At 41.6% G+C, this 26,275-nt stretch overlaps 1 protein-coding gene across 6 annotated transcripts in view; it reads right to left on the bottom strand.

Annotated features, from left to right (window-relative positions):
* Positions 1-26,275, bottom strand: part of LOC126272075 (high affinity cAMP-specific and IBMX-insensitive 3',5'-cyclic phosphodiesterase 8) — a 1,931,196-nt gene that overhangs the window by 419,350 nt on the left and 1,485,571 nt on the right. For all 6 annotated transcript variants that reach the window (XM_049974623.1, XM_049974624.1, XM_049974622.1 and 3 more), the window contains one exon: positions 19,564-19,754. In XM_049974623.1, coding sequence (XP_049830580.1) covers positions 19,564-19,754 — 191 coding nt within the window. The remainder of the gene's footprint in view (positions 1-19,563; positions 19,755-26,275) is intronic.

The following is a 26,275-nucleotide window of genomic DNA, read 5'->3' as shown; positions in this document are numbered from 1 at the left end:
ACAATAAAATTAAGGCATTTTGTTGAGACAACTGCACATTATCAATGCATGTACAGTGCAATCAGTTGTGGATGAACACGGCGCGTTCTGAGCTGATATCGTTAGATTAAAGGATAATCGGCACAAAGGAATAACGATAAGGAAACAAAAGGATTTTCAATGTTAATTTTAGAGTTTGCTTCCGTGTTCGTGGTCACTATCACTAATGTCTATTTCTTGCTCATTTAGATTTGATTACCAGTATTACTAAACTTTATTCTTTAAATTAGATAAGGTGCTAATAATTGTCAATATTCTTTCAACATTTTTGGTAAACTGCTTTAGCTCTTAGCAGTGGACGAAAGGGTAAGGCGGTGAGCGTAATAAGTTCACAATTCGCCAGTAAACAGCACCCATTTTCATTCCACTGTGAGGTCAAATTAGCAGACAACTTCCCAAATAAATTATTACAATTTTCATATACAAGCTACATTGATTTGAGGAAACAGAATGACTTTAATTCCGCTGTATGTTTCTCTTTAAAATGTCTACTGTTTTCTTAGTCGTTGTGGTTTATTGTGGTTTGCTCTCGAATTACTATACTTCACATATTTGAAGGGTGGTTATAATTACACTTTCGCTACTTGAGAGGACTCCCAAGACAAATGAGTAATCGTGGAAGATGAGACTTCGTGGGAACATTTTTAAGGATATGTGGAAGAGAAATAACGAATAAACCATTAAAAGAAACGTTTTTATTTCCAGATAAGAGGGGTAACATTTGTTAATGCGCACCGTCTTAACGTTCCAGTTTACAAACGTCGCTCAATGTGACAACCTTCTGCTTGAACGACAGCCTGGAACGGCACTAGAGACACCATTTCGTAATTGCTGGTCGCACTTATCCAACGGTGGGCCACTGAATGTTCAGCTGTCGTGACACAGTTCGTGTGCTACCTGAAGATCGTACCCTGCGTCCGGCATTCTCATCCATAGCAACAGTAACTTCTTCAACAATTTTTGGTGCAATTGGCCGTCGGCCTCTCTCAGGAGAAATTCCGAAATCACCACTTAATTCGAACTTATGAATCATGTTCTGCGACCCCAGTGATGAAAGAGTATCTTTCCGTGTTCCTTCACTGAATTTACACTTACGAAGAGGCAGAGCACTGCTGCTGTTTTGATAAAACGACTTTACAATAAAGCGCTTCACACACTGTCAGGACGCATGTTGACAGTCTGCAACTAAAATGCATATTGATTCTTGTGGTTCAACCCTACGTCGCCGTACCAGCACCGCTGTCTAATGGCAGGTCATGACGCTAACTCTGCTAACAACAGAAATCTTTCAGCGCACAGACTGAGCATCATTCCTGTAAAGTTGGTTACCCAAGCCGTAAGTAATAGTTCTCCGTCTACACTGGGGCGAGTAGCAAAAGTTTAATTACAACCATGCTGTATATGAATAAGCTTGATGATGATGATGATGATGATGAAGTCCCATACTCCTTGACAGAGAGTAGGGGAGCGATGCGGGAGACCCGCACCGCCTCACTAGGCAAGGTCCTAGTGGAGGTGGTTTGCCATTGCCTTCATAAGCATATCTAGAACGTTTTGTTGTACTTCTGCAAAGTGTAAAACAAATTACTATGAGTTATAATTATAAGAGTAGCATCTGTTAGTTTATTAATTCCTGCTATCTAGTGAAAGATGTGTGATGTTATAATTTGCCAACTTCCACGTGTCATGCTAACCATTCTGTCATTAGTGAGCAATTTTCGCTATTATATTAGCATCCATTCATTACTCGACTACCTGTGTAATCGCTTCTGGTTCTGCTTCTCTGGTTTGTCGTAACTAAGATCTTTGAGGCGAATGAGGGCTCGACCAAAGAGAATTTTAAATTCAAGCACTGCTCATATGGCTTGCGTGTACGAAGGGAATAAAGCATACTTCCTTCTTTTCAGTTCCTGCGGCTAGCGGTGTGCATTTTTGTTTGTGTAGGTTTAGTGTGATAAAAAGCGTGGTTGTTCTGAATCATACTAAGAAGGAGGCAGAGTGATACATGAATGCAGCCGTCGGTTTGTATACCCGTGGTTATGCTGAGAACTGTATACAACATTTTCCCTTGCGTCTGCTGTGGAAGGCAAAGTAATATTTTTCTATAATTACAAACTTTCTGGGCTATAATGGAAAAGAAATTACTTTTGACTTCAGAAGCAATATGGACAGCAGAAAGAGAGAAACTTTAATTACTGTGGCACAGTTTCCATTTTATTTACGCTTTATATTTTATTTGTAATATAGTTGAGAAAACAGGTATTTCATTCACCACATCTTTCTTGGAATTTGTTAATTTTACAACAACTCTGTAGGAGAACCATTTCTGTGAAAGGGTGGCTATGCATATCATTTGGCTTTCGGGTTATTGACTACGGTGTTAGCCGTAAAAGTATAAGAGACAGTCAAATGACAATGTGATGCATGGTAAAAGTAAGTAATTTGTATATTATTTTTTCAAATGATGGACAGTTTACTAACTTTTTTTACACGTGTCTCGTTTTCATTTGAATGCATCTTATATTTGTATGCCATCATGTTTTTTGTACCAATCAGTACAACAAAATCTCTTCAATTTAATTACATCTAGTTCCTCCACAAAACTATATATATGAAAGTACATTTTTTTTATCAAAATGTGCCTATTAAAGACATGAGGTTGGAGGGAGCTGTATCGTGCAGATACGATGATTACTTACTATTTGTGCCACGACCATAACCATTATTTCCATGAGAATGATTGTTACACTAAGTAGGTATCTCAAAGAAGAAAAATTAGTATATATATATTAGTATATATATATTACAGTTTCCATGAGGTAAGTTTACCTCGAGAACTTCGGATCAGCAATGACATTGCCAAATTTCATGTTTCATTGTGTAAAAAGTTTATGTTCTTAGCTTCGCTGTAAAAGAGCTTTCCTTCATTATAAGCAAGAGCCAAACATGCTCCTTGCACTTGATTCCCCTGTGAGATGTAACAAAAGAAATGCTTAGAGGATCACGTGTCAGCTTCTATGATAGGGAATTTGTGCGCTGTTACGTCATAAATAACTTCAGATACCCATTAACTGTGTCACTAAGTTTTCCTGTGTTAGATTGTTTCTGAAGTTAACAGGTCAACATACTTGGAGAAAAAACGGCATTTTCAACAGGGCAGGACTGTGTGGATTTTCAGGCCCATTGAGTTCAGTTAACTACGCACCATCATATTGCTTCTTGTTGACTATTTTTAACTTTTGTGTAGAGTGGAATGGTAAGTTTGTGAGATATAAGGATTTTGCGATACGCTCTAAGACATAAAAGAAACGACACACCACGAAAGAATTACTCGAACGGTACAAAATTCGTACAGAGAAACAAATGATTAGAATTTCACAAAAACTGGATGATTTATTCAAGATAAAGAACTTAAAAAATTGAGCAAGCAATAACGCATTCGATCATCCTCTCCCTTACACAAAAAGTTATTCGTCTTGTCATTGATTGAAAGAATTGTTGGATGTCTTTCTGAGGGATATTGTACCCAATTCTGTCCAATTGACGAGTAATATAGTCAAAATTCCGAGCTGGCTGCAGGATCCTGCCCATAATCCCCCAAATGTTCTCAATTGAGGGAAGATCCAGGAACGTTGCTGGCCAAGGTATGATTTCGCAAAGACGGATACAAGAAGTAGAAACTCTCGCCATGTGTGGGTTCGCATTATCTTGCCAAAAATTAAGCCCAAAATGGCTATCCATGAAGGGAAACAAAACGGGGCAGGGAATTTCGTCCACGTACCGCTGTTCTGTAAGGATGTCTTGAATGACAACGAAAGGGGTCCTGCAATTAAAAGAAATGCCATCCAAGACCAACACTCCCGGTTGGTCGGACGAATAGTGGGTGACAGTCGGGTTGGTGTCTCACCACCGTCTGGGGCATCTCCAGACACAGACACTTCTTCAGTGTGGAATCTCATTGACTCGAGTAGAATTGTCTTCAGTGATGAGTCCCGCTTCGGACTGAGTACTGATGGCCAGCGAAGACATGTCTGGAGACGCCCTGGACAGCAATGGAATACCAATCTGACCGTCACCATCACACGGCCTGACAACGAGGAGTGATGATCTGGGGTACCATTACTTTTCATTGCAGGACCCCTTTGATTGTGATGCGTGGTATTGTACCAGAATAACGAAGTTTCTACATCTAACCTTGCAATGAGGAAGAAAATAATAAGTGACAAAATCAATGTAAGCAACAACTCACTGATGATGTTAGCGATTTAAACAATAACACACCGAGATGTAGAACATGACCAGAACTCACTTCCCCAGCACAGCACTTGATAAATTACAAAAAATTATATGTGATTCCCTCCACTTTAACTTCCCCATTTTCCCAGAGGTGGCATCACGGTACACAATAATACATGCACACACATAACAAACTAACGAATATCAAACTACGTGCAGGCACCACAACACGAGCAAAAGACGAATGAAAATAGACAGTGGCAGTTGGGAATAATATATTCAGTAAACACACACAACAAACGCACAATGAAAGTGAAATATTCAACATAAATGTGCATGGAAACGCCAAAAATCGGACATCCTGACATGTGCATAGTAACTAACTACTGCTCCAGGGCGACACTTATGGTATAATAAGTTCACAAAATCGTAAGTACAACCAAATAATAATTTAGTTTGACAAAACTTGCCCTCCAAAAAGTTGATTCTCATCCAACTATAAGACAATAAAGAAAATCTCTAATACAGTAACATATATGAAAAAATTATGTAATGTAACCGTTATATACATAAAACGAATATGTATTACAGAGCACTTGAGACTCTTCATAAAAATAGAAAGGGAGTTTGTATGGCAAGATAAAAACAGCGTTTTATTTCGTTGCATAGATGGACCACATCTCCCAGAATAATATACAAGCAATTAAGGAATAACAGAAAACAAAAAAAAGACTAAAGATCTTGTTACATTTATCGTCTACTTAGTCTGCTTATGGATGACAAGCTCAAAAAAATGGTTCAAATGGCTCTAAGCACTATGGGACTTAACATCTGAGATCATCAGTCCCCTAGAGCTTAGAACTACTTAAACCTAACTAACCTAAGGACATTACACACATCTATGCCCGAGGCAGGATTCGAACCTGCAACCGTAGCGGTCGGGCGGTTCCAGACTGAAGCGCCTAGAACCGCTCGTCCACACCGGCCGGCTGCGTAGTGGTGACACCATAAATAATTTCATAAATTATTGAACTATATGAAAAAAAACATAGATTAGTTACAAACTAAGGCGTGCAAACACTTTATTCAACATGTAAACGTCACCACAGATACTCGGTTTCAGGTTATGACATTTTCGATATTCCTGCCGTCACTGGCGATGATGTTGCGCAGACGAATAGCGAAATTCTGCGTGACTCGCTGATGTGTTGGAACATCGATGCTGTTGATGACCTTCTGAATGGCTTTTTTTCAGCTCAGCAGTGGCTTCGGGGCTGTTGCCGTACTCGTTGTCTTTAATACAGCGCCACGAAAAGGAGTCGCATGTTCTCAGATGCGGAGAATATGGTGGCCAATCGAGGCTCATGCCAGTGGACTCTGGGTACCCCAGAGCGCTCCGCCAGGACGTCAAATACTCTCCTGCTTCGACAGGGTCGAGCTCCGTCTTGCATGAATCACTTCTTGTTGAAAACAGGGTCACTTTGGATATTGAAGATGAATCATCTTCCAAAACATTCACGTACCGTTCGGTAGTCACCGTGCCATCGTGGATTATCGAACCGATTATTCCGTGATCAGACACTGCACATCACACAGTCATCCGCTGAGGGTTAAGATATTTCTCTATCGCGAAATGCGGATTCTCAGCCACCCAAATGTGCAAGTTTTGCCTACTGACGAACCTATCCAAATGAAAATGGGCTTTGTCGCTAAACCAAACCACATTCACATCCAAGTTCTGTTCGACAATTCTGTGGACAATAGTGTTGGCGATACATAACCGCTGTTAAGTGGCTCTGGGGCTTGATGGCTGATGGGTTTGAATTTTGTATGAGAAGAGATGTAGGTCTTCAACAACAATTTGTCGCAGTGTCTCCCGGTTGATTCCCACCTGTTGTGCTCCTCGACTGATCGATTTCTGGAGATGGTTTGAAACACAGAGCGTGTCCTTTCAATGTTTTCGAGCATTTTCAATGTTTTTTGACGACCGACATTGCCAGCATTATCATCACGAACACTACCCCTTCTCTCAAACTTGCGAATCAAATTATTGATTACTAGCACACTTATACCTGTTGTCTTCAGCTTGAACCCGATCGAAAACTTCCTTTGAGCCCTAGTTGAGCTGTTATTGCTCGCACAGTAGGCCTTCACAAGCGCTCTACGCCCAGGCAGGCTGTAGCGTGACATTTTCACATGCACATGACCGAAACAACGAGACAAGTGTGTATGAGCATACTAATTCCCATCATACCCCGTGGCCAACCGTGCAACTTGAGCGTTCTAACGCAAACCATTCAGAAGTTATGACGATTTTATTTCATGTAGTTCAATAATTGTACCCTGTATATTAGGCACACAGAAAAATTAATGTGTTATGCGCCGTTCCTTTTTCTTTCCAATTCTCACAAAGTCAGTTTGTGGGGCTGACTTAAGTCGCTCCCTTTATTTCAGTTCACAAATTGCAAAACCTTCTAAACTTTCCACACTAATGAAGGCTTCTAAACCACGCTCTTTTCCGAGTGTATCTCTGACCAAACAGCGATTCTGGTCACTGGTATTCAGTGATTTTGATAATCACAACTTTCACATTCTTGTGATGATATTTTCATAGAAATTTTCAGCCCCCAACACATATTTCTTTATATCCACCGAGAAATGAAATACAATTTTCATGGATCTAGCTTTTTTATTATAACAACACATTTTATTATAAATTTTCGTCCCCTATTTCAATCCCTTGAGGTCTCAATTTCAAAAATAGTGATACACATATGACAAAAACACATGTTCATAGATTAAGCTACGGAAAGGCTTTCATAACAAATAATTTCATAAAAAGATTCATCCCATACTTCACTCTCCTAAGGGAGTTGAATTTCCATAAACACTGGATGATGTTCTTTTTATTTCTGACTGTGAAATCAAATACCATGTTGCACAGATATAGTTTTAAAAATACTTCAGTAATTCTTCAATAATGATTTATTTTCAAAAAAACTTTCAGGCACTATTTTACCCACTTAGTCGTTGAACTTCCCAAAATGCAGGAGCACCTTTTTTATTTCTAACTGAGAAAACAAATGCCAATTTTAGAAGTACTGTCTTCAAAATTTGCTTAATAGTAATATATTTTCAAAAATATTTTCATCTCCTATTTCACTGCCTTAGAAGTGGGCTTTCGAACACTCCCTTCTTAAATGATGCCTACAGTATAAGACCAATAACCTCTCCAGATTTCAAGTTTCTGTTCTTATCGGTTTTGTGCTAGGCAATGACGAGTCGGCGAATCTGTCTGACCCTATTCCCCCCTCCTTAGGGGTTGTATTACCAGAAACATGGAAACACTTTTTTTTTATTTTTAACTGAGAAGCCCAATACTAATTTTCAACGATTTAACTTTAAAAACGCTCTCGCAATGTAATATTTCGTAAAATATTTCATACTCTATTTCACCCCTTTAGGGGCTCATTTCCAAAAACAGAGAAGCCAGATACAAATTTTTATAGATTTAGATTCATAAATTCTTGCATAATGAATTATTTCCATAAAACGTTCAGCCCCTAATTTTCTCCCTTAGACATTGAATTTCCAAAAATAGTGCAAAACTTATTTTTTATATGTAATCGAAAAGCCAATGCATATTTTAATAGATTCAGCTTTAAGAATGCTTTCGTAATGAAATATTTTCTTAAAACATTTCATCCCTTATTTCACCCCCTTAGGAGTTGAATTACCGAAAACACAGAAACACATGTTTTTATCTGTAAGCTAGAAGTCAAATATCAATTTCCATAGAAACAACTTTAAAAACGACTTTATTAAAGAACTACTAATGATTTTTAAAAGAAGTGTACACTGCTTCATCCCCGTAGGGGTTAAATTTTTAAAAATGCTGAAACATATATTTCTTTATTGCTGACCGAGAAACCAACCACAAATTGTCGTAGGTTTAGCTTAAAAATTGTCTTCATAACGACATATTTTTTTAAAAAAAATCGTCATCTATTTCATCCGCTTAGGGAAGTTTCAGACAAATGCCTTCTTAAATGACGCCTACAGCAGAGGATCAACGCCCTCTGCAAAATATCAAGTTTCTGCCCTTAGTGCTCTGGGCTGGGCGATGATCAGTCAGTGAGTCAGTCACTCGGAACATTGCCTTTTATACATAGAGATTAGAAAAAACAAGAACACCGTTGTGGTGTAGTCCAAGTAGTAGTGGCTGCAATATGAAGCGCTGCAAACGTTAACTAACATCCCTGATAAGCAGAAACTACCACTGTTATGACAATAGCATGGGGATGCAGAAGGGAACACTAAATATTGCACTAAGGACATAATTGTAGTCTATACACATAATGTGTAGTTTAGTTCCTGGAGAAGCTCCATAACATGTTTTGTCCAGTTACAGTCTTACCAGCATTTATGTAATAAAATTTTAAGATTATGCCTAAGTTCAGAAGTCTTCTGCCTATACTGATTTTACAATGATGTGCCGTTTGAGGTGCAAAAATGAATGTATTGAGTTCTTTTCTTTTAAATTAAAAATGGCTGTCTTAACGATCTTATGTTGCTGTGTATGTATTGGTATTAGTTATAACATTCGCGTTCTCTGCAAACAAAATTTATTTGTTGGGTATCAAACGTAGGTTCATTTACATATATGAGTAAACAACACTGGCTCTCGGATTGAATCTTGTGGAACTCAATTAATTATATCTCGCCAGTGAGGAGACTCTTCCCGTTTTGAATCGAGCAGTACATCTCTCTGTGTCTTTCCACAAGACAGGACGTGAGCCAGTTGTTAACGACACTCCTGCATACGACATGGCCAGTTTTCTCCCAGACCCTTGTTAAAGCACAGTCTTTCATCCACCTGTACTGATTTCGATGTCGAGAGACCAATAAACTTCATCCTTCCTCTCAGCCCTCCTTTTAATGACATTTTTGAACCTTCCTCCTCTTCATCTTCCTTTCCTTTCTCCTCCTGCTCCCCGTCTCCTTCGTCGTCGGTGTGTCTAGTTATTAGCTCGCCCATGCACTGTGTGCGGTGACAAACGCTAGCCTACCGTACACGAAGCCTGGGTAGGATCGAGCTCCTGATGCCGACAGTGGGCCATTTGGGATGGCGGAAGCCCGCGTCTGATACCACTGACATTTTGATACGCAGAGTTTCGTAACGTTTCACCACTGTTCCCTGAAAACTCTTTGTGCCATGTGAAACCTGATAAGTGCAACAGCCTCGCTACACATTCCTATCTTCAACGTAAATAATGAAACACTAAGACTTTATTGAGATATGTCCTCGTTAATAGAGAGGTCATCTACTTTTCCTTCCTCTCAGGACAGTTCTGGAATATTTTTTTATATGCGAATTTGCATACAGAAACAGCTAAGCACAAAATCTCTATTGAGCTAAAAATACCCTCACTGCTTCAATTATCTTTGCAAAAACACTGAAACTTAGGCCTATTGATTAAATCTATTTTTTGTAAAAATAGACTGGCCGCATACCAAAAGAAAATGTCATGAAAGTCTGCCAAGCGATCACAGAACGGGTGCAATATTTGTAGAATTATTGCCATTTTTACGTTTCACATTTAGCATGTTTCATGGTTACATTTATGAAACGTTACATTACGAATTCATAACCAAGTCAACTTCACAGACACCGCAAATACACGTTCACCTGGCATTTTTACGAAATTTCGTGTTCTGCTGTGCTCTGATTTTTCCTTAAATTCCATTCTGTTCTGACACTCATTGAATCTATGAAGGGTAGAATATTCTTTCTACATTGTAGGCTCGTCCGTAATTGAAGTAAACAACCGCCAATGCTCTCAGCGATTGGCCGTCAGCCGAAGTTCACCTACACCAGACATTGTGACGGAACTGCAAACATGACCTACTTACGTGTCAGTTACTACTTCGTTGTTATTACGGCAAGAATGACAGGGTGTGACACGCTACAAAATTGAAAGATTTCACTGTTTTTGGTGATCATCAACTTAAATGTTTCATCCACGTAGTTGTTGTTTCAAATCTCATTGGACAGTTTCTTTCTATCCCGCAAGTCATGTTTACGTGATGTTATCGTTGGTAAGTCTATGCGCTGTGAAGATGTATGAAACTGCTTCACGTTTTATAATGAAGCAAAGAAATGGAAAATAGTCAAAAAACGCCGAGAAATGAACTATGATTGATGACTCCGAGAATATTTTAGGAAAAAGATTCGTTGGTGCCACGGCGTCTAACCATATCTTATGTCACTGTTCATACAAACTGTAATACATAGAATTAAAAGCTGTAGCGTCTTCCTGCTGTACATCGTTTTTACGAATCACATCAACTGACAGGTTGAACTATGTTGCAGCAACATAGGTCTCATAATGTAACTTGACTGTACTCAATAGGACTTGGTTTACATTCCGCGGGAAGGACACTCCGATGAGTTAACAACAAGCCCGGAGAAATAAACAGCGGGAAGTATAGTTATGTGTTAAACCCACGGTGAACAGAGTACAAGTTGTTATCATTTGTGAGATGGTCAAGCTTTTAGGAGAGGTCAATTTGGAAACTTTTAGAGCGGTAATCCAACTTGCTGATGTAATTATTCCACCATCAGCCTAAACAGACTTCGTAAAAGCAATATGGCCATGTTTACGTTGGAGATGGGTGTGTGGAGTAGGAGTACAACTTTTTTTCTAGAGCCACTCCGCTTGGTAATACATTTCATGTTCCACATCTGAGCAATATGTTTGCTTCCTACAAACACATAATTTTTGCAGACAATGAGAAAGAGCAAAGTACTGTCACACAGTATGATTTTTAAGGTTTCCGGTTCTTGACTGATACAAGATACGTTTCCAGCACTAAGGACGTGGCCCCCATTTGCAAAACACAGACTAAAATTTTGCCCACTCAGTTTACAACAATGTCTGACTTTCAGTCCACGCTAAAATCACAGTTTTTCTCTGTGCATGGGTTCACGGCTACGGTAATTTACCAAAAGGAACCTTTTTAGTGCAAGTTGGTTGAGTTATCTGTATTAAATAACGTTCACTGGCTAATCTGCGATTAACACTATGCACAATCGTGAACTACTAAACGTACTCAAGTGTAATGACGGTTCGATTGAAAAAAAATGAGAAGTAGTTGAAAGGGATCAATCGTGAAGGGTAAATCTTGCTGTTGAATAAAAAATAAGATACTTTTTATACGAAAAGGATTTCATTTTGTGTCATTATAACTTCAAAACATTGTAGTGAAATTAACTAAGGTAAACATCATTGCAAACATCGACATGATAAGCAGCCAGTAGTATGAAAGAAATTCAATTTCTTTACCGGTTTCGGGCACCTAGTGCTCTTATTGAGAAAGTGTTTTTGGGTCTGTACAAAAATACTAATCTACGCTATGAACCACATGATCACGGCATTGGAATTTACGGGCTCGGTGCATCTGAACATCGTAATCGGTTCGGTGATTGTAGCTAGGAACATTAAATTTTTCATTAGTCGTGTTCCGTACAGACTTAGCATTTACGAAGTGTGAGCTCCATTGTGATTTGTCAGCACTTTAACTTTAGTTACACCACTTATATCGTCCAGAAAGGGACTTGATTATCTGTTTTCCAGTTCTTGAGGTTTTGCAAAACTGTGTTGTTTACTACAGTGTTCAAAAATTATTGTTCTTGCCACAGTACATTTTCTGAACAACTATTCAATTTCTATGGTGTTAACCGATTAGTTTTTGGAAAACACTTCAAGAAGAATTTTTTTATCTGTTGCTGTTAATATGGATCTAAAGACTCAGAATTGTGCGCATTCAACATAATTGTGTCAATAAATATTCTTCTAGAATGAGATTTTCACTCTGCAGCGGAGTGTGCGCTGATATGAAACTTCCTGGCAGATTAAAACTGTGTGTCCGACCGAGACTCGAACTCGGGACCTTTGCCTTTCGCACGCAAGTGCTCTACCATCCTTTCTTTTTTTTAAAAAAAATCCCATTTTATTCGCTTTTGTTCGTTGCATCTGCTCGGGGCAGACGTCGTAAGACATCCATTTATGTTCGTTGTTGATCGATTTACTCAATTTTTTTTATTACAGAGGGAACGTAACCCTCTGACCGAACACGATGAGCTACCGTACCGGCGACTCATTTTGTTCGCTTTCGTACGTTGCATCTGCTCGGGGCGGACGTCGTACGACTTCCGTTTAAGTTAGTTGTTGATCGATTTAGGTCAGTTTTTTTTTTATTACAGAGGGCAGCTAATCCTCTAACCGAACACGCTGAGCTACCGTGCCGGCACCATCTGAGCTACCGAAGCACGACTCACGCCCGGTACTCACAGCTTTACTTCTGCCAGTATCTCGTCTCCTACCTTCCAAACTTTACAGAAGCTCTCCTGCGAAGCTTGCAGAACTGGCACTCCTGAAAGAAAGGATATTGCGGAGACATGGCTTAGCCACAGCCTGGGGGATGTTTCCAGAATGCGATTTTCACTCTGCAGCGGAGTGTACGCTGATATGAGACTTCCTGGCAGATTAAAACTGTTAGGTTAGGTTTAAATAGTTCTAGGGGACTGATGACCTCAGATGTTAAGTCCCATAGTGCTCAGAGCCATTTGAACCATTTGGTTACGAGTTGCCCCATTAACCTTATAACCAAGGGAAATATCCCGAAAACTTCGGTAGAATTGGATCATTGGCGCTACTTTTACTTTATTCCTAGGAGAAGGCTGTCAAGTTGGGAAAAAAGTATTATAATAAAAATTTGAAACATAAACAGAGAGAAAATCCAGACTGCTGCGGGGTGACGTTGGAATTTCATGGTCATACCATAACCACACATAGTTTAACAGGTGTTTCATAAATGCAAGGCTAATATTACAGTTACTACTCACATTTTCTTCACTCATATTTTAAAATTCGTTCTATTCTTCTCAATATAATTAAAATATACGCTAATTCCTTAACTAACATCAGACTTCAAACCAACCATTTTAACCCAATGTATAGCTCTACTTTAAGGCCTCCAGCGACTGGGAAGAGCCTCTTCGCTGCCCTAATGACTTATGTTGCTAGAAACTTGTGCGTCAGTTATTATCTGATGAATACATTCACTGATAACAAACAGTTTCATTCACTCGGCTTGTTTCAGGAAGAGGGTTGGGTTGTTTTGGGGGAGGAGACCAGACAGCGAGGTCATCGGTCTCATCGGATTAGGAAAGGAAGACGGCCGTGCTCTTTCGAAGGAACCATCCCGTCATTTGCCTGGAGCGATTTAGGGAAATCACGGAAAACCTAAATCAGGATGGCCGGACACGTGATTGAACCGTCGTCCTCCCGAATGCGAGTCCAATGTGTTAGCCACTGCGCCACCTCGCTCTTTCAGGGAGAGGAAGTGTTGAGTAATTAATAATAGGGTATTCATCAGGTATTGATAATATAAGTGTGGCGTACAGCTCATTCAATCGTAACAAGATTGCCAAAACAAAATAGTGAAACGGTAAATTACTGAAATTTGTATACCGAAGAAAGCCTCGAGGCGAATGACAAATAATGTATTAGGTTAATTTGAAATTTCATACCATACTTTGCATTATTCAACTAAAATCAAGTAACGAGACTATGCGGTATCACTCAAGCTTCACATGTTCAACCGAATGAGGAAAATGTATAATTTAAGTGACACTGATCTCACGATTATTAAACTCAGGTAATTACTTTGCATTTCCACGAAATGTACATATTAAAATGTATAATATGAATCTGAAACATTTTGAACAGTATTAAAATGACTTGCATGACACAATAGAAATTAACCTCACGTCGAAAGATTTTGTTTTCTTGTGGTAGAAGCCGTAATTCGAAAAACGAAAAACCGATGTTTTCAAGGAACATGCTGTAGATATCCTGTGCTCAAATAAGTATCGACTAGCTATGGATTTGTTAGCGTAGGCGGCGAAGTCATCAGAAGCAGAAGCCTAGCTTACACCGTCCAGTCACAGTAATGTGACCACCTGTGTGTCAAAAGCATGACTAACAACCTTTTGCAGCGCGGATCGCTACGAGACGTACATGAAGAGAGTCAGTGAGGTTCTGGGAGGTATCGATAGGGATGTGGAGTCATGTCGGCTCCAGTGTAGTGGCTAGCTGCGCTACGTTTCTCAGTTGAGAACACTTTTTAGTTTAAATTCAGTGAGTGTGGTGGCGAGGCGAGTGTTGTAAACGCACCCTGGTCCTCTTGGAGCAAAGCAGGTATAATGCGAGACGCACTGTCCTGCTGGTATATGCCGAGGAAAAAAAGGCTTCATGTAAGGGTGGAATGGTCCCCAATGACAGATGCATGTATGTGTTGATCCATTGCGCCTTACAGAACGACAATATTACTCAGAGGACGTCATGGAAACATTCCACAGACCTTAACGGTCGCTCCTCTGGCCTGGACCCTTACGATGATTGTTGCACATAAAATGTGATTCATCTGAAAAGGTCATTTGTCGCGACTCAGTGGACGTCCAGTTACGGTCAAATTCCAGCCTTAGTCGTGGATGAATAACTGTCTAAACGGGTGCGTGAACTAGGTGTCTGCTGCACAGGTTAATAAGCAGAGACGTTTTCTGAACGGTCGTTAAGGACACTCCCTTGATAGCCCTTTCATTTATCAGGGCAGGCAGTTACTCAGCCGTTGCATGTCTATGCTCGCGTACACATCTCCGCTATAGTCGTTCATCCCTGTCATCTAAGACCTGTGGTGCACAACAGTTGCCTCGGCGCCGGTTATAATTAGCGGCATCTTGGAAAGCACGGTATAATTTAACCACGGAGGCACGCGAACAGTTTACAAACTTAGTCGTTTAGGAAATGCTTCCACCCTTGACCCGAAAACTGTTCTTCCACGTATTTCTTGAGATACATGTTGTTGTTGTTGTTGTTGTTGTGGTCTTCAGTCCTGAGACTGGTTTGATGCAGCTCTCCATGCTACTCTACCTGTGCAAGCTTCTTCATCTCCCAGTACCTACTGCAGCCTACATCCTTCTGAATCTGCTTAGTGTATTCATCTCTTCGTCTCTACGGCTTTTACCCTCCACGCTGCCCTCCAATACTAAATTGGTGATCCCTCGATGTCTCAGAACATGTCCTACCAACCGATCCCTTCTTCTAGTCAAGTTGTGCCACAAACTCCTCTTCTCCCCAATTCTATTTAATACCTCCTCATTAGTTATGTGATCTACCCATCTAATCTACAGCATTTTTCTGTAGCACCACGTTTCGAAAGCTTCTATTCTCTTCTTGTCCAAACTATTTATCGTCCATGTTTCACTTCCATACATGGCTACACTCCATACATATACTTTCAGAAACGGCTTCCTGACATTTAAATCTATACTCGATGTTAACAAATTTTTATTCTTCAGAAACGCTTTCCTTGCCATTGCTAGTCTACATTTTATATCCTGTCTACTTCGACCATCATCAGTTATTTTGCTCCCCAAATAGAAAAACTCCTTTACTACTTTAAGTGTCTCATTTAATAATCTAATTCCCTCAAGATCAACTGACTTAATTCGACTACATTCCATTATCCTCGTTTTGCTTTTGTTGATGTTCATCTTATATCCTCCTTTCAAGACACTGTCCATTCCATTCAACTGCTCTTCCAGGTCCTTTGCTGCCTCTGACAGAATTACAATGTCATCGGCGAACCTCAAAGTTTTTATTTCTTCTCCATGGATTTTAAAATACCTACTCCGATCTTTTCTTTTGTTTCCTTTATTGCTTGCTCAATATACAGATTGAATAGCATCGGGGATATGCTACAACCCTGTCTCACTCCCTTGCCTACCACTGCTTCCCTTTCATGTCCCTCGACTCTTATAACTGCCATCTGGTTTCTGTACAATTTGTAAATAGCCTTTCGCTCCCTGTATTTTACCCCTGCCACCTTCAGAATTTGAAAGAGAGTGTTCCAATCAACATAGTCAAAAGCTTTCTCTAAGTCTACAAATGCTAGAAACGTAGGTTTGCCTTTCCTTAATCTTTCTTCTAAGATAAGTCATAGGGTCAGTATTCCCTCACGTGTTCCAACATTTCTACGGAATCCAAACTGATCTTCCCCGAGGACTGCTTCTATCAGTTTTTCCATTCGTCTGTAAAGAAATCGTGTTAGTATTTTGCAGCTGTGAGTTATTAAATTTATAGTTCGATAATTTTCACATCTGTCAACACCTGCTTTCTTTGGGATTGGAATTATTATATTCTTCTTGAAGTCTGAGGACATTTCGCCTGTCTCATACATCTTGCTCACCAGATGGTAGAGTTTTGTCAGGACTGGCTCTCCTCAGGCTGTCAGTACCTCTAATGGAATGTTGTCTACTCCGGGGGCCTTGTTTCGACTCAGATCTTTCAGTGCTGTGTCAAACTCTTCACGCAGTATCATATCTCCCATTTCAACTTCATATTTCATGGAAATGTCATTATGGTCTCTGGATGCAGTCAGGCTTCGTGTTTACTTCTTATTTATTTCATGGAAGAATTACGTGTCCTGAAGATTCTCTCAGTGAATCTTAGCTTGACATCTGCTTTTCCTAAAATTAAATTTATATCTTTAATCCACTTTAGATCGCTCCTGGCGTTTATTGATAAGTAGTTTACGATTGTTACTCTATCCACTGATTTGTCGCCAACAGGGCAATCGAACAATATAGGATATTTTAACCTGTTTATGCGTAGTATGTTCCATTTATTTATACTCAAGATCAATTGCTCGTTCCTACACCAACCGTCGACGTCCTTCCTGTAGACTACAACATCGTCTGTGAACATCATCATGGAGCTTCTGACGTTATAATGTAAACAGTAGCAGTGCTATAGTGCTCCTCTGGGGTGGGGTCTGAAATTAGCTATATATGTATCTGTTCTGTTCCATTATGACGAGAGTGTTGGACAGAGCAAGATGGAGCAGTGGTTAGAACATTGGACTCGCATCCGGGAGGACTACGGTTCAATCCCGCGTCCGGCCATTCTGATTTAGGTTTTCCGTGATTTCCCTAAATCGCTTCAGGCAAATGCCACGATGGTCCCTCTGAAAGGAGACGCTCGACTTCCTTCCTCAACCTTCCGTAATCCGATGAGATCGATGACCTCGTTGTTTGGTCCCCTTCCCTCAAATTAACTCAACACAATCCCAGAGTGTTGAGTTCTATCTGGTAAGAGTTCCAGAATCCAGTCACCAGTCTGGTCTCATACTCGTCGAGATGGAACTTTTTTCACTGAACATTAGTAAGGAACTGTATCGAATCGTCTGATAACTTCAAGGAACACGGCAGCAACCTGGACTGCGATATCTACTAAACGAGCTGAGTTTCGCAAAATATCTGTGTGAAGAATCCATGTTGACTTTAACGAGGGAGATTTTACTTGTTCCAAAACATTATGGTCCATCAGCATAAATGATATTTACATTATAGAAGAAATTGACTTCGGGGATGTAGGCCTATAGTTGTGTGCTTCTGTCCGATTTTTTTCCAGTAGCTTGATACTTTCGTCACTCCAGCAACTTGCGATAAACTCGCCACTAAAAGGGAAGAAAATTGTTTCTTAACGCTAGCGCTGATTTGTGTGAGAGCTTTTTTTTTTTTTTTTTTGAGGAGCCGATTGGTCGCGAATTGCAAAACCACAGTGAAATCAAAAACGTTTTACTTGCAATTTTTAGTTAGAAATTCCAGCTATTTCTGTACATAATCAGCACTCTGACTTAGACATTTCTCAGTTGGTGGTACCAACTATCTAATACCTGCTGGTCTGTAGTTTTTGTTTGTGCAAAAATGCTACCCTCACAGTCAGTGTTTCATGTGACCAGAGAGATGAAGCACAGAGCGATTGAAGTCCGGCCCCTAAGCGGGTCATCGAACACCTTGCATCGAAGACGCTGCCGGACCGTCTATGTTGCAGCTGTAGCGTGCGGTTGAGTACTCTTGATGAATGAGAACGTCTGATGACAACAGACCTCTTTCCTTGTTCTGAAATGCTCTACCTAGGTGATTTTCTCGAATCGTCTGATCTACTGGCTGAACAACATCATCGATTGACATTCACTTCCTTGCCCGACGGTCTGCATACTGAAAGTCTGTACGTCCTGCTTTGAAATGCCTGAACCATTGCTGTACTTTGCTGTTACGCGTAACAGTTACGTTATTCAGCTGGCATAAAAAAATAGAACGATGGCACGCACTTCACACTTGGTGAGAGACTATACAGTGCGTTTCAGATACCCCTGCTCATGGTTTTTATGGAACCCGAAACTCCTTCAAATATCACACACAAGATTTACGTGTTATCTCGCTCGCTACATGAAAACTGTTAGTCCCACAGAAAAAAAATAGCAGAACATTTCGTAGGAAATTTAAGCTTACGAAAGTGACCTTCAAACACGATTTTCTTGAAAAACTCGAAAACCGTGGCCTCCAGCGAAAATGTATTCCCATAAAAGTTTAGCTACATTAAATGTACTACAGGAAGGTCCTGTAAGACTAACACTTAAAGCATAGTGAGCGAGAGACTATGAAAATCTCACGTGTGATATTTCAAGGCGATGTGGGTTGCATGAAACCTACCGTTAGAAACAGCTGAATCACCCTGTATTGTTTTAGGCAAATTTACGTTCTCACTGTGGACTCCAAATTGAAAATTTCTACATGACGCGATTAATGGGAGTGCTAGAGACACATGCAGCACATCTACGCAAAACTTCATTGAATTTTCAGTGTGCTTTTAGTTTCGAGACTAACTGGACCTTGAAAAATAATAGTAACAACAACAACAATAACAATAATAATAATAAAAGAAGTCCTCATAAAATTCATGAAACTGCCTACAGCAAGCTAAAGTGCAATCGTGTTTCTATATAATTTGGACCGACTGTACAGCCGGCCGGAGTGGCCGAGCGGTTCTAGACGCTACAGTTTGTAACCACGCGACCGCTACGGTCTTAGGTTAGAATCCTGCCTCGGGCATGGATGTGTGCGATGCCCTTAGGTTAGTTAGGTTTAAGTTAGGTCTAAGTTCTAGGGGATTGATTATCTCAGAAGTTAAGTCCCATAGTGCTCAGAGCCATTTGAACCATTCGAACCGACTGTACTCAGCATGCTGCTACGTACAGTACAATCTAGTGCCCAAAATAATAGCTTGCGCCTAAAACAAGAAGATCAGACGGACTACTACCATACGACTTGTCATGCCCTGATGATTCATGAAAATGAATGCTGCTGATGAATCGTACCGGCAAGTAGCCTCGCCGTCCAGGTTGCGTGGGTAGCGGCAGTCGATGATGACGACCTCTGGCGGCGCCGCCTGGAACGACTCGACGCAAGCGTCCCGGCTGCGCACGACGCGACAGTCGTAGCCCAGCCGCTCCGCCGCCGACCGCAACGTGTCACTCTGCGCGTCATCGCGGCCGATCGCCAGCAGCACCTGCAACGCAATAAAAACAAATCTCTTATTCTGAAAATCTTCTTTGGTAGCGTGTATGCGATTCCTGCAAAATTAAAATAATCACTTAAAAATAAATTCTCATTTATTCTTCCGTCTCAGTTTTAAGTACACGAAACTTTTCGGTCTCTCTGAGTCATTTTCAGGTCTATGTACGTAGCTGCGTCAGCAATTCGTCGTTTCTGTGTCATAACAACGTATTAAAATACCGATGATGTAACATAGACACGAAGGGCTGCTGGAGCATCTACATACATCTGAAGATGATCCAAAGAAATCGAAACGTTCCATGTACTTAAAACTGTGCAACTGAGATTAAAGAATAAATGAGAATTGTTTTAAAGATAAATAAACATGCTGTTCTCGCGGGACTGTTATGTTGGCCATACTGAAAACAAGAACGCCGGACAAACAATCATTCCGAAGATACGGCATATAACACAGCCTTGATAATGGCCTCGATTCGCCGATGAAGACAGTCTATAAATTTCTTCCATAATGCCTGTAGAGACACCAGGTTGCGGGGACGTTTATTGCTATGATTCATCAGATACACAAATAACCCCAATTAGCTTTTTTTGAAATTGAAATCACGTGGTTTAGTGTATCAACTGAGGTGCATCAGAGTGTCTGAGTGTTTGTCACAGCAGGAACGTAGGTGTGAAGCTCTATGAACACAGCTATTCTCATCTAGGAGAGAGGGCAACATTTGGTCGCTGAGCATATTGAACACCCTAGTTCATATTTACGGAAATATGGATCAGTGTTCCCAACACGTAGTAAAAAAAAAAAACACTTCCAAAAAATGACAGAACCACTTTAGGCCTAATCTACGCCTTATACACAGGGCGGGCTAAACTCCTCATTTCCCCGTTCGGCGCACTACCTGGCATCATTTGAAAAGAGGAAAAATCGGATCTTGTCAGAGCACACTTCTGTGTAGTTCTTTTTTATTTGGCCATTGAATACGTACGGTTTTATATAGGTGAGCAATGGCATTTTGCTAGGTATCCAAATCCAAATGTCCATTGAATACAGTTCCCTCCGCAACTTTCGGTCTGAAAACGGTTGAGGTAAATCTGCGTTCACTGCCAGCAGAAATTTATGTCGGGCTTGCAACCTAATATGGTTGACAATGAGCGGCACACGTCTCCGCATACTGTCGTTATGTACTGTTCCTTACAAGCACTTTTCGTAGGCCCTATTACATAGCTGCACGTGTTGCAGCATTCGTTGTGCACATATACGACAAACTGCTTTGACACACCGACGAATCAGTCAACAATTAACAGTGTGGTCATCGTACCCGAAAACTCCTTTCGCTACTCTGTACTCTGTTCAAAAAAATGTTCAAATGTGTGTGAAATATCATGGGGCTTAACTGCTAAGGTCATCAGTCCCTAAGCTTACACACTACTTAACCTTAATTATCCTAAAGACAAACACACACACCCATGCCCGAGGGAGGACTCGAACCTCCGCCGTCGCTACTCTGTCACATCCCCATGTTGCCCCATTTTACTACGCTGATTCAGCACAACCGACTGGCACATGAACACAACAGCAATGTTTCAGGGTTTCCAGATTGAATTATCGAAATTTCGTCATAAAAAATTTCCCCAAAATGATACCACTTCAGCACTTTTTCCCAAATATCTTAAATCTACGTACTCCTTTAAGATATTATTTTTATAAGTATTGGCAGCTTGAAGAGTTGGAGTTGTGTGTTCACCTCCGCAAAATTTATAATACATATCAAAAAATTATAGGATCCAAATTAAAATTTTCAATTTGTAAATAAAAACAACAGCCTGGCCAGAAAAAGAACAAACATGGGCTAACGGCGCCACATTTTCTGTCTTCTTGTTTTTATCGTTATTCTACTGATTACCATTAGCACACAGACCGTATTTCCCTTCGCAACTCGACAGCTCTCTACCCTTTAAGCTAATGTGAACACACAAAACCCAGACCTGTGTTTTTTACTTAAGCCTTGTCAAGGCACTTAACCGCTGATCTTCCATTACCTTATACACTACTGGAAATGGAAAAAAGAACACATTGACACCGGTGTGTCAGACCCACCATACTTGCTGCGGACACTGCGAGAGGGCTGTACAAGCAATGATCACACGCACGGCACAGCGGACACACCAGCAACCGCGGTGTTGGCCGTCGAATGGCGCTAGCTGCGCAGCATTTGTGCACCGCCGCCGTCAGTGTCAGCCAGTTTACCGTGGCATACGGAGCTCCATCGCAGTCTTTAACACTGGTAGCATGCCGCGACAGCGTGGACGTGAACCGTATGTGCAGTTGACGGACTTTGAGCGAGGGCGTATAGTGGGCATGCGGGAGGCTGGGTGGACGTACCGCCGAATTGCTCAACACGTAGGGCGTGAGGTCTCCACAGTACATCGATGTTGGCGCCAGTGGTCGGCGGAAGGTGCACGTGCCCGTCGACCTGGGACCGGACCGCAGCGACGCACGGATGCACGCCAAGACCGTAGGATCCTACGCAGTGCCGTAGGGGACCGCACCGCCACTTCCCAGCAAATTAGGGACACTGTTGCTCCTGGGGTATCGGCGAGGACCATTCGCAACCGTCTCCATGAATCTGGGCTACGGTCCCGCACACCGTTAGGCCGTCTTCCGCTCACGCCCCAACATCGTGGAGCCCGCCTCCAGTAGTGTCGCGACAGGCGTGAATGGAGGGACGAATGGAGACGTGTCGTCTTCAGCGATGAGAGTCGCTTCTGCCTTGGTGCCAATGATGGTCGTATGCGTGTTTGGCGCCGTGCAGGTGAGCGCCACAATCAGGACTGCATACGACCGAGGCACACAGGGCCAACACCCGGCATCATGGTGTGGGGAGCGATCTCTTACACTGGCCGTACACCTCTGGTGATCGTCGAGGGGACACTGAATAGTGCACGGTACATCCAAACCGTCATCGAACCCATCGTTCTACCATTCCTAGACCGGCAAGGGAACTTGCTGTTCCAACAGGACAATGCACGTCCGCATGTATCCCGTGCCACCCAACGTGCTCTAGAAGGCGTAAGTCAACTACCCTGGCCAGCAAGATCTCCGGATCTGTCCCCCATTGAGCATGTTTGGGACTGGATGAAGCGTCGTCTCACGCGGTCTGCACGTCCAGCACGAACGTTGATCCAACTGAGGCGCCAGGTGGAAATGGCATGGCAAGCCGTTCCACAGGACTACATTCAGCATCTCTACGATCGTCTCCATCGGAGAATTGCAGCCTGCATTGCTGCAAAAGGTGGATATACACTGTACTAGTGCCGACATTGTGCATGCTCTGTTGCCTGTGCCTATGTGCCTGTGGTTCTGTCAGTATGATCATGTGATGTATCTGACCCCAGGAATGTGTCAATAAAGTTTCCCCTTCCTGGGACAATGAATTCACGGTGTTCTTATTTCAATTTCCAGGAGTGTATTTAATTGTAGCAAATCATATCAATATCGACACCTTTTCAGGAGACACCCAGTGTATGAAACAGCATAATTATGTTCTTAGGATATACGTCCTAATTTAAAACCCACTAAATACAAGCTTCAAATAAAAAGACGAAATTCAATAGGGTGTCTCCTTAGAAGTCGATAGGGCCACGCCAAACGGTCGAAACTGGGCATGTACACGTCACAGTCACGTCACGAAGAGGTATCACCCTGCTGGGCCTAACGTCTCCTACAAAAGAGCAGGTGTCTGGATTGATCTGAAGACAGAGTGACGTCTAATGAATATCTAAAAAGCTAAGTGTGTGTTGTTCGAACAAAAGGATCCGAGGTGACATTAGTAGTAAGGCTGGACAGATAAAAATACTTTCCAAATTTCCCCGGTACCGAAATTTTTTTCCCCAAAAATTTCTCTTCGGACAAGTTCCCTTTAAAAATATATTTCTCCAAAACTAAAAAAAAATCTGGAATCTCTGCAAATGTTTTTGACTTACGCTATCTGTGGCGGGTCTTATGAGCGCCTGGTAGCAACGCTACGCATCTAAACGGCTCCAAATCAACAAGTATGTTCTTTTATGGGGTGACCAGTACGTTGGGCTTACGTGAGACGATTTGTAAACAGTGATATTCTTTGGTGTTTGTTCCTGAGGAGCTCGGAAGATAGCAACGTCCCTCGAATGGCGGAGTATATGGCTGGCAACGGTGTTGCTGCTTCTTGATATTTAGATGTTTTAAGGTCAAACTTTGAACCTGCACTATGGGTAAAACATAGCTTTCAAAACTATCGTATCAAAGATGCAAATTCTATAGGAATTTCCGACATTGGAGAGGTTTGAAGGCGAAACTCCGCTACATTCCCAGTCGGCATAAGACTCAAAAATAAAGGAAAGGAATGAATCTTTGATTGTGCAGTGGAATGTACGCTGCTATTTAACTTCCTGGGAGATTAAAACTGTGTACGATCTTGCAGTCCCTGAGTTATTCTGAATTACGATAAAAGTGTTCCTTTGGATATGCATCGCTGCAACTGCGAGTACATTTAATGTATTTCATAACGGCTGTAGTAGCCGCAATGCCTGTTCCTTTGATGCCTGAAGGTTAGGAACTATGAATGATATTTCTGAATAACACAGGCGCTGCAATAACATACTTATCCTCCGATACCGAGCAAGCCACTTTGAAGTGAAATGTCTCCCCTGTACGGGTATATACATAATGGATGTGCGAGAACAGGATGCAGACACACGGTTGACGGCATATGGAAGCTTGGGTCTGGCTTTGAGTCGTGCTTGGATAGTCAAATGTAGTCTGCTTTTGGCAGGGCAACAGAGCGGACACGCCAGGGTTTGTGTATGTGGAGCGCGAGCTCGCCTTGTTTACATTCTTGCGGCCGTCGTTTACGTGCCGGCTTTACTGTCTACGATACATGGCCAACCGTTTCCGTAAAGCTACACTCCGATTTACTTTCTGCAACGATTAAGCCGTGTCAGAATATTCGAGGTGAAGTGTTTTCTGCGGGAGGAAGTGCAGATCCCGGCGGTCGACATTATAACAATACATTTGTCGATCGTGAGCAGCACGGTCTATGTTAAAATAGACCAAACAGGAGCTCCGCTTCTATCACGCCGATGGTAATGTCGGGGCGGTAACCGTCGACCACTCTGGCTTGGGTATGTGTACGATACACATTTTCGAATTGGCATTCGAACTTCCTGCATAGGAAGTCGTCGCAGCACTCGATAGTCGAATCGAAACCAGCTGTATTTCGACGGCCATCTTGTCCACTGCACTACACATCTGTTTGTGATCGTGTTTCAAAATGATTAAAATGGCTCTGAGCACAATGGGACTTAACTCAAAAATGGCTCTGATCACTATGGGACTCAACTTCTGAGGTCATCAGTCCTCTAGAACTTAGAGCTGCTTAAACCTAACTAACGTAAGGACATCACACACATCCATGCCCGAGGCAGGATTCGAACCTGCGACCGTAGCGGTCGCGCGGTTCCAGACTGTAGCGCCTAGAACCGCTCGGCCACTCTGGCCGGCGATCGTGTTTCCAAGTTACTGCTTTGTTAGTGACAATTTGTGAACAGTGGCCAAGAGATCCACGCAAATGAAAACACCCCAGCGCATCACAACGATACTGGCACGCCAGAAGAAAAAAGTGAGTAATCGTTACTTAACATTTTCATGCAACCATCGGTCCAGTCAGTCCTTAGCTGCGTTTATCGAAAAAGAGCCAAGTGGTTGGAAACCGCATCAAATCACCAATATTCTCCCACCGATTCTAATTTTTTTGAAACTCTACTAAAAATCATGCTTTAATCGGGGATCATACCACTATTTGGGCATTACGAATAATCAGTGCTAAAGGATGGAAACTGAGATATAAGAATGCTGTTTTTCGTGTGAATTTTCGTTTTCAAGGGCTATAAGCAGATAAAAGATGCTGTGCATCCAAATGCAGCAGATGAGCTATTTTCTATTTTTGTCGTGTACCGCGAAGAAAGTGCTGTTAAAATTCTAATTTAATAGTGTTACTATGATTTTGGACCTCTTATTGTTTCAGAGAAATGGCAGACAATTCATTTAAAGCAGAAACGTGATGGTACGCATTTCTCCTCCTTACACGAGGCATCACAACAACGTTTCACCAGGCAACGCCGGTCAACTGCTGTTTGTGTGTGAGAAATCGGTTGGAAACATTCCTCATGTCAGCACGTTGTAGGTGTCGCCACCGGCGCCAACCTTGTGTGAATGCTCTCAAAAGCTAATCATTTGCATGTCACAGCATCTTCTTCTGTTGGTTAAATTTCGCGTCTGTAGCATGTCATGTCCATCGTGTAGCAATTTTAATAGCCAGGAGTGTACATTAGGCCACGACACACGGCAACAGAGACGTTATTGTGTCAGAAATGGTATACCAATTCTTGTGGCAAATCTTCGTTAGTCATTTCGTCACCGTTATTAAAATAGAACTTATCGCTTTTCCCATTTCCTGTAATAACGTAGTATTTAAAACC

This window comes from Schistocerca gregaria, chromosome 5 (genome assembly GCF_023897955.1).
Source record: "Schistocerca gregaria isolate iqSchGreg1 chromosome 5, iqSchGreg1.2, whole genome shotgun sequence".
In the NCBI taxonomy this organism is placed as follows: domain Eukaryota; kingdom Metazoa; phylum Arthropoda; class Insecta; order Orthoptera; family Acrididae; genus Schistocerca; species Schistocerca gregaria.
Note: the sequence above shows the minus strand (reverse complement) of the source record. Positions and strands in the feature narration are given on the sequence as shown.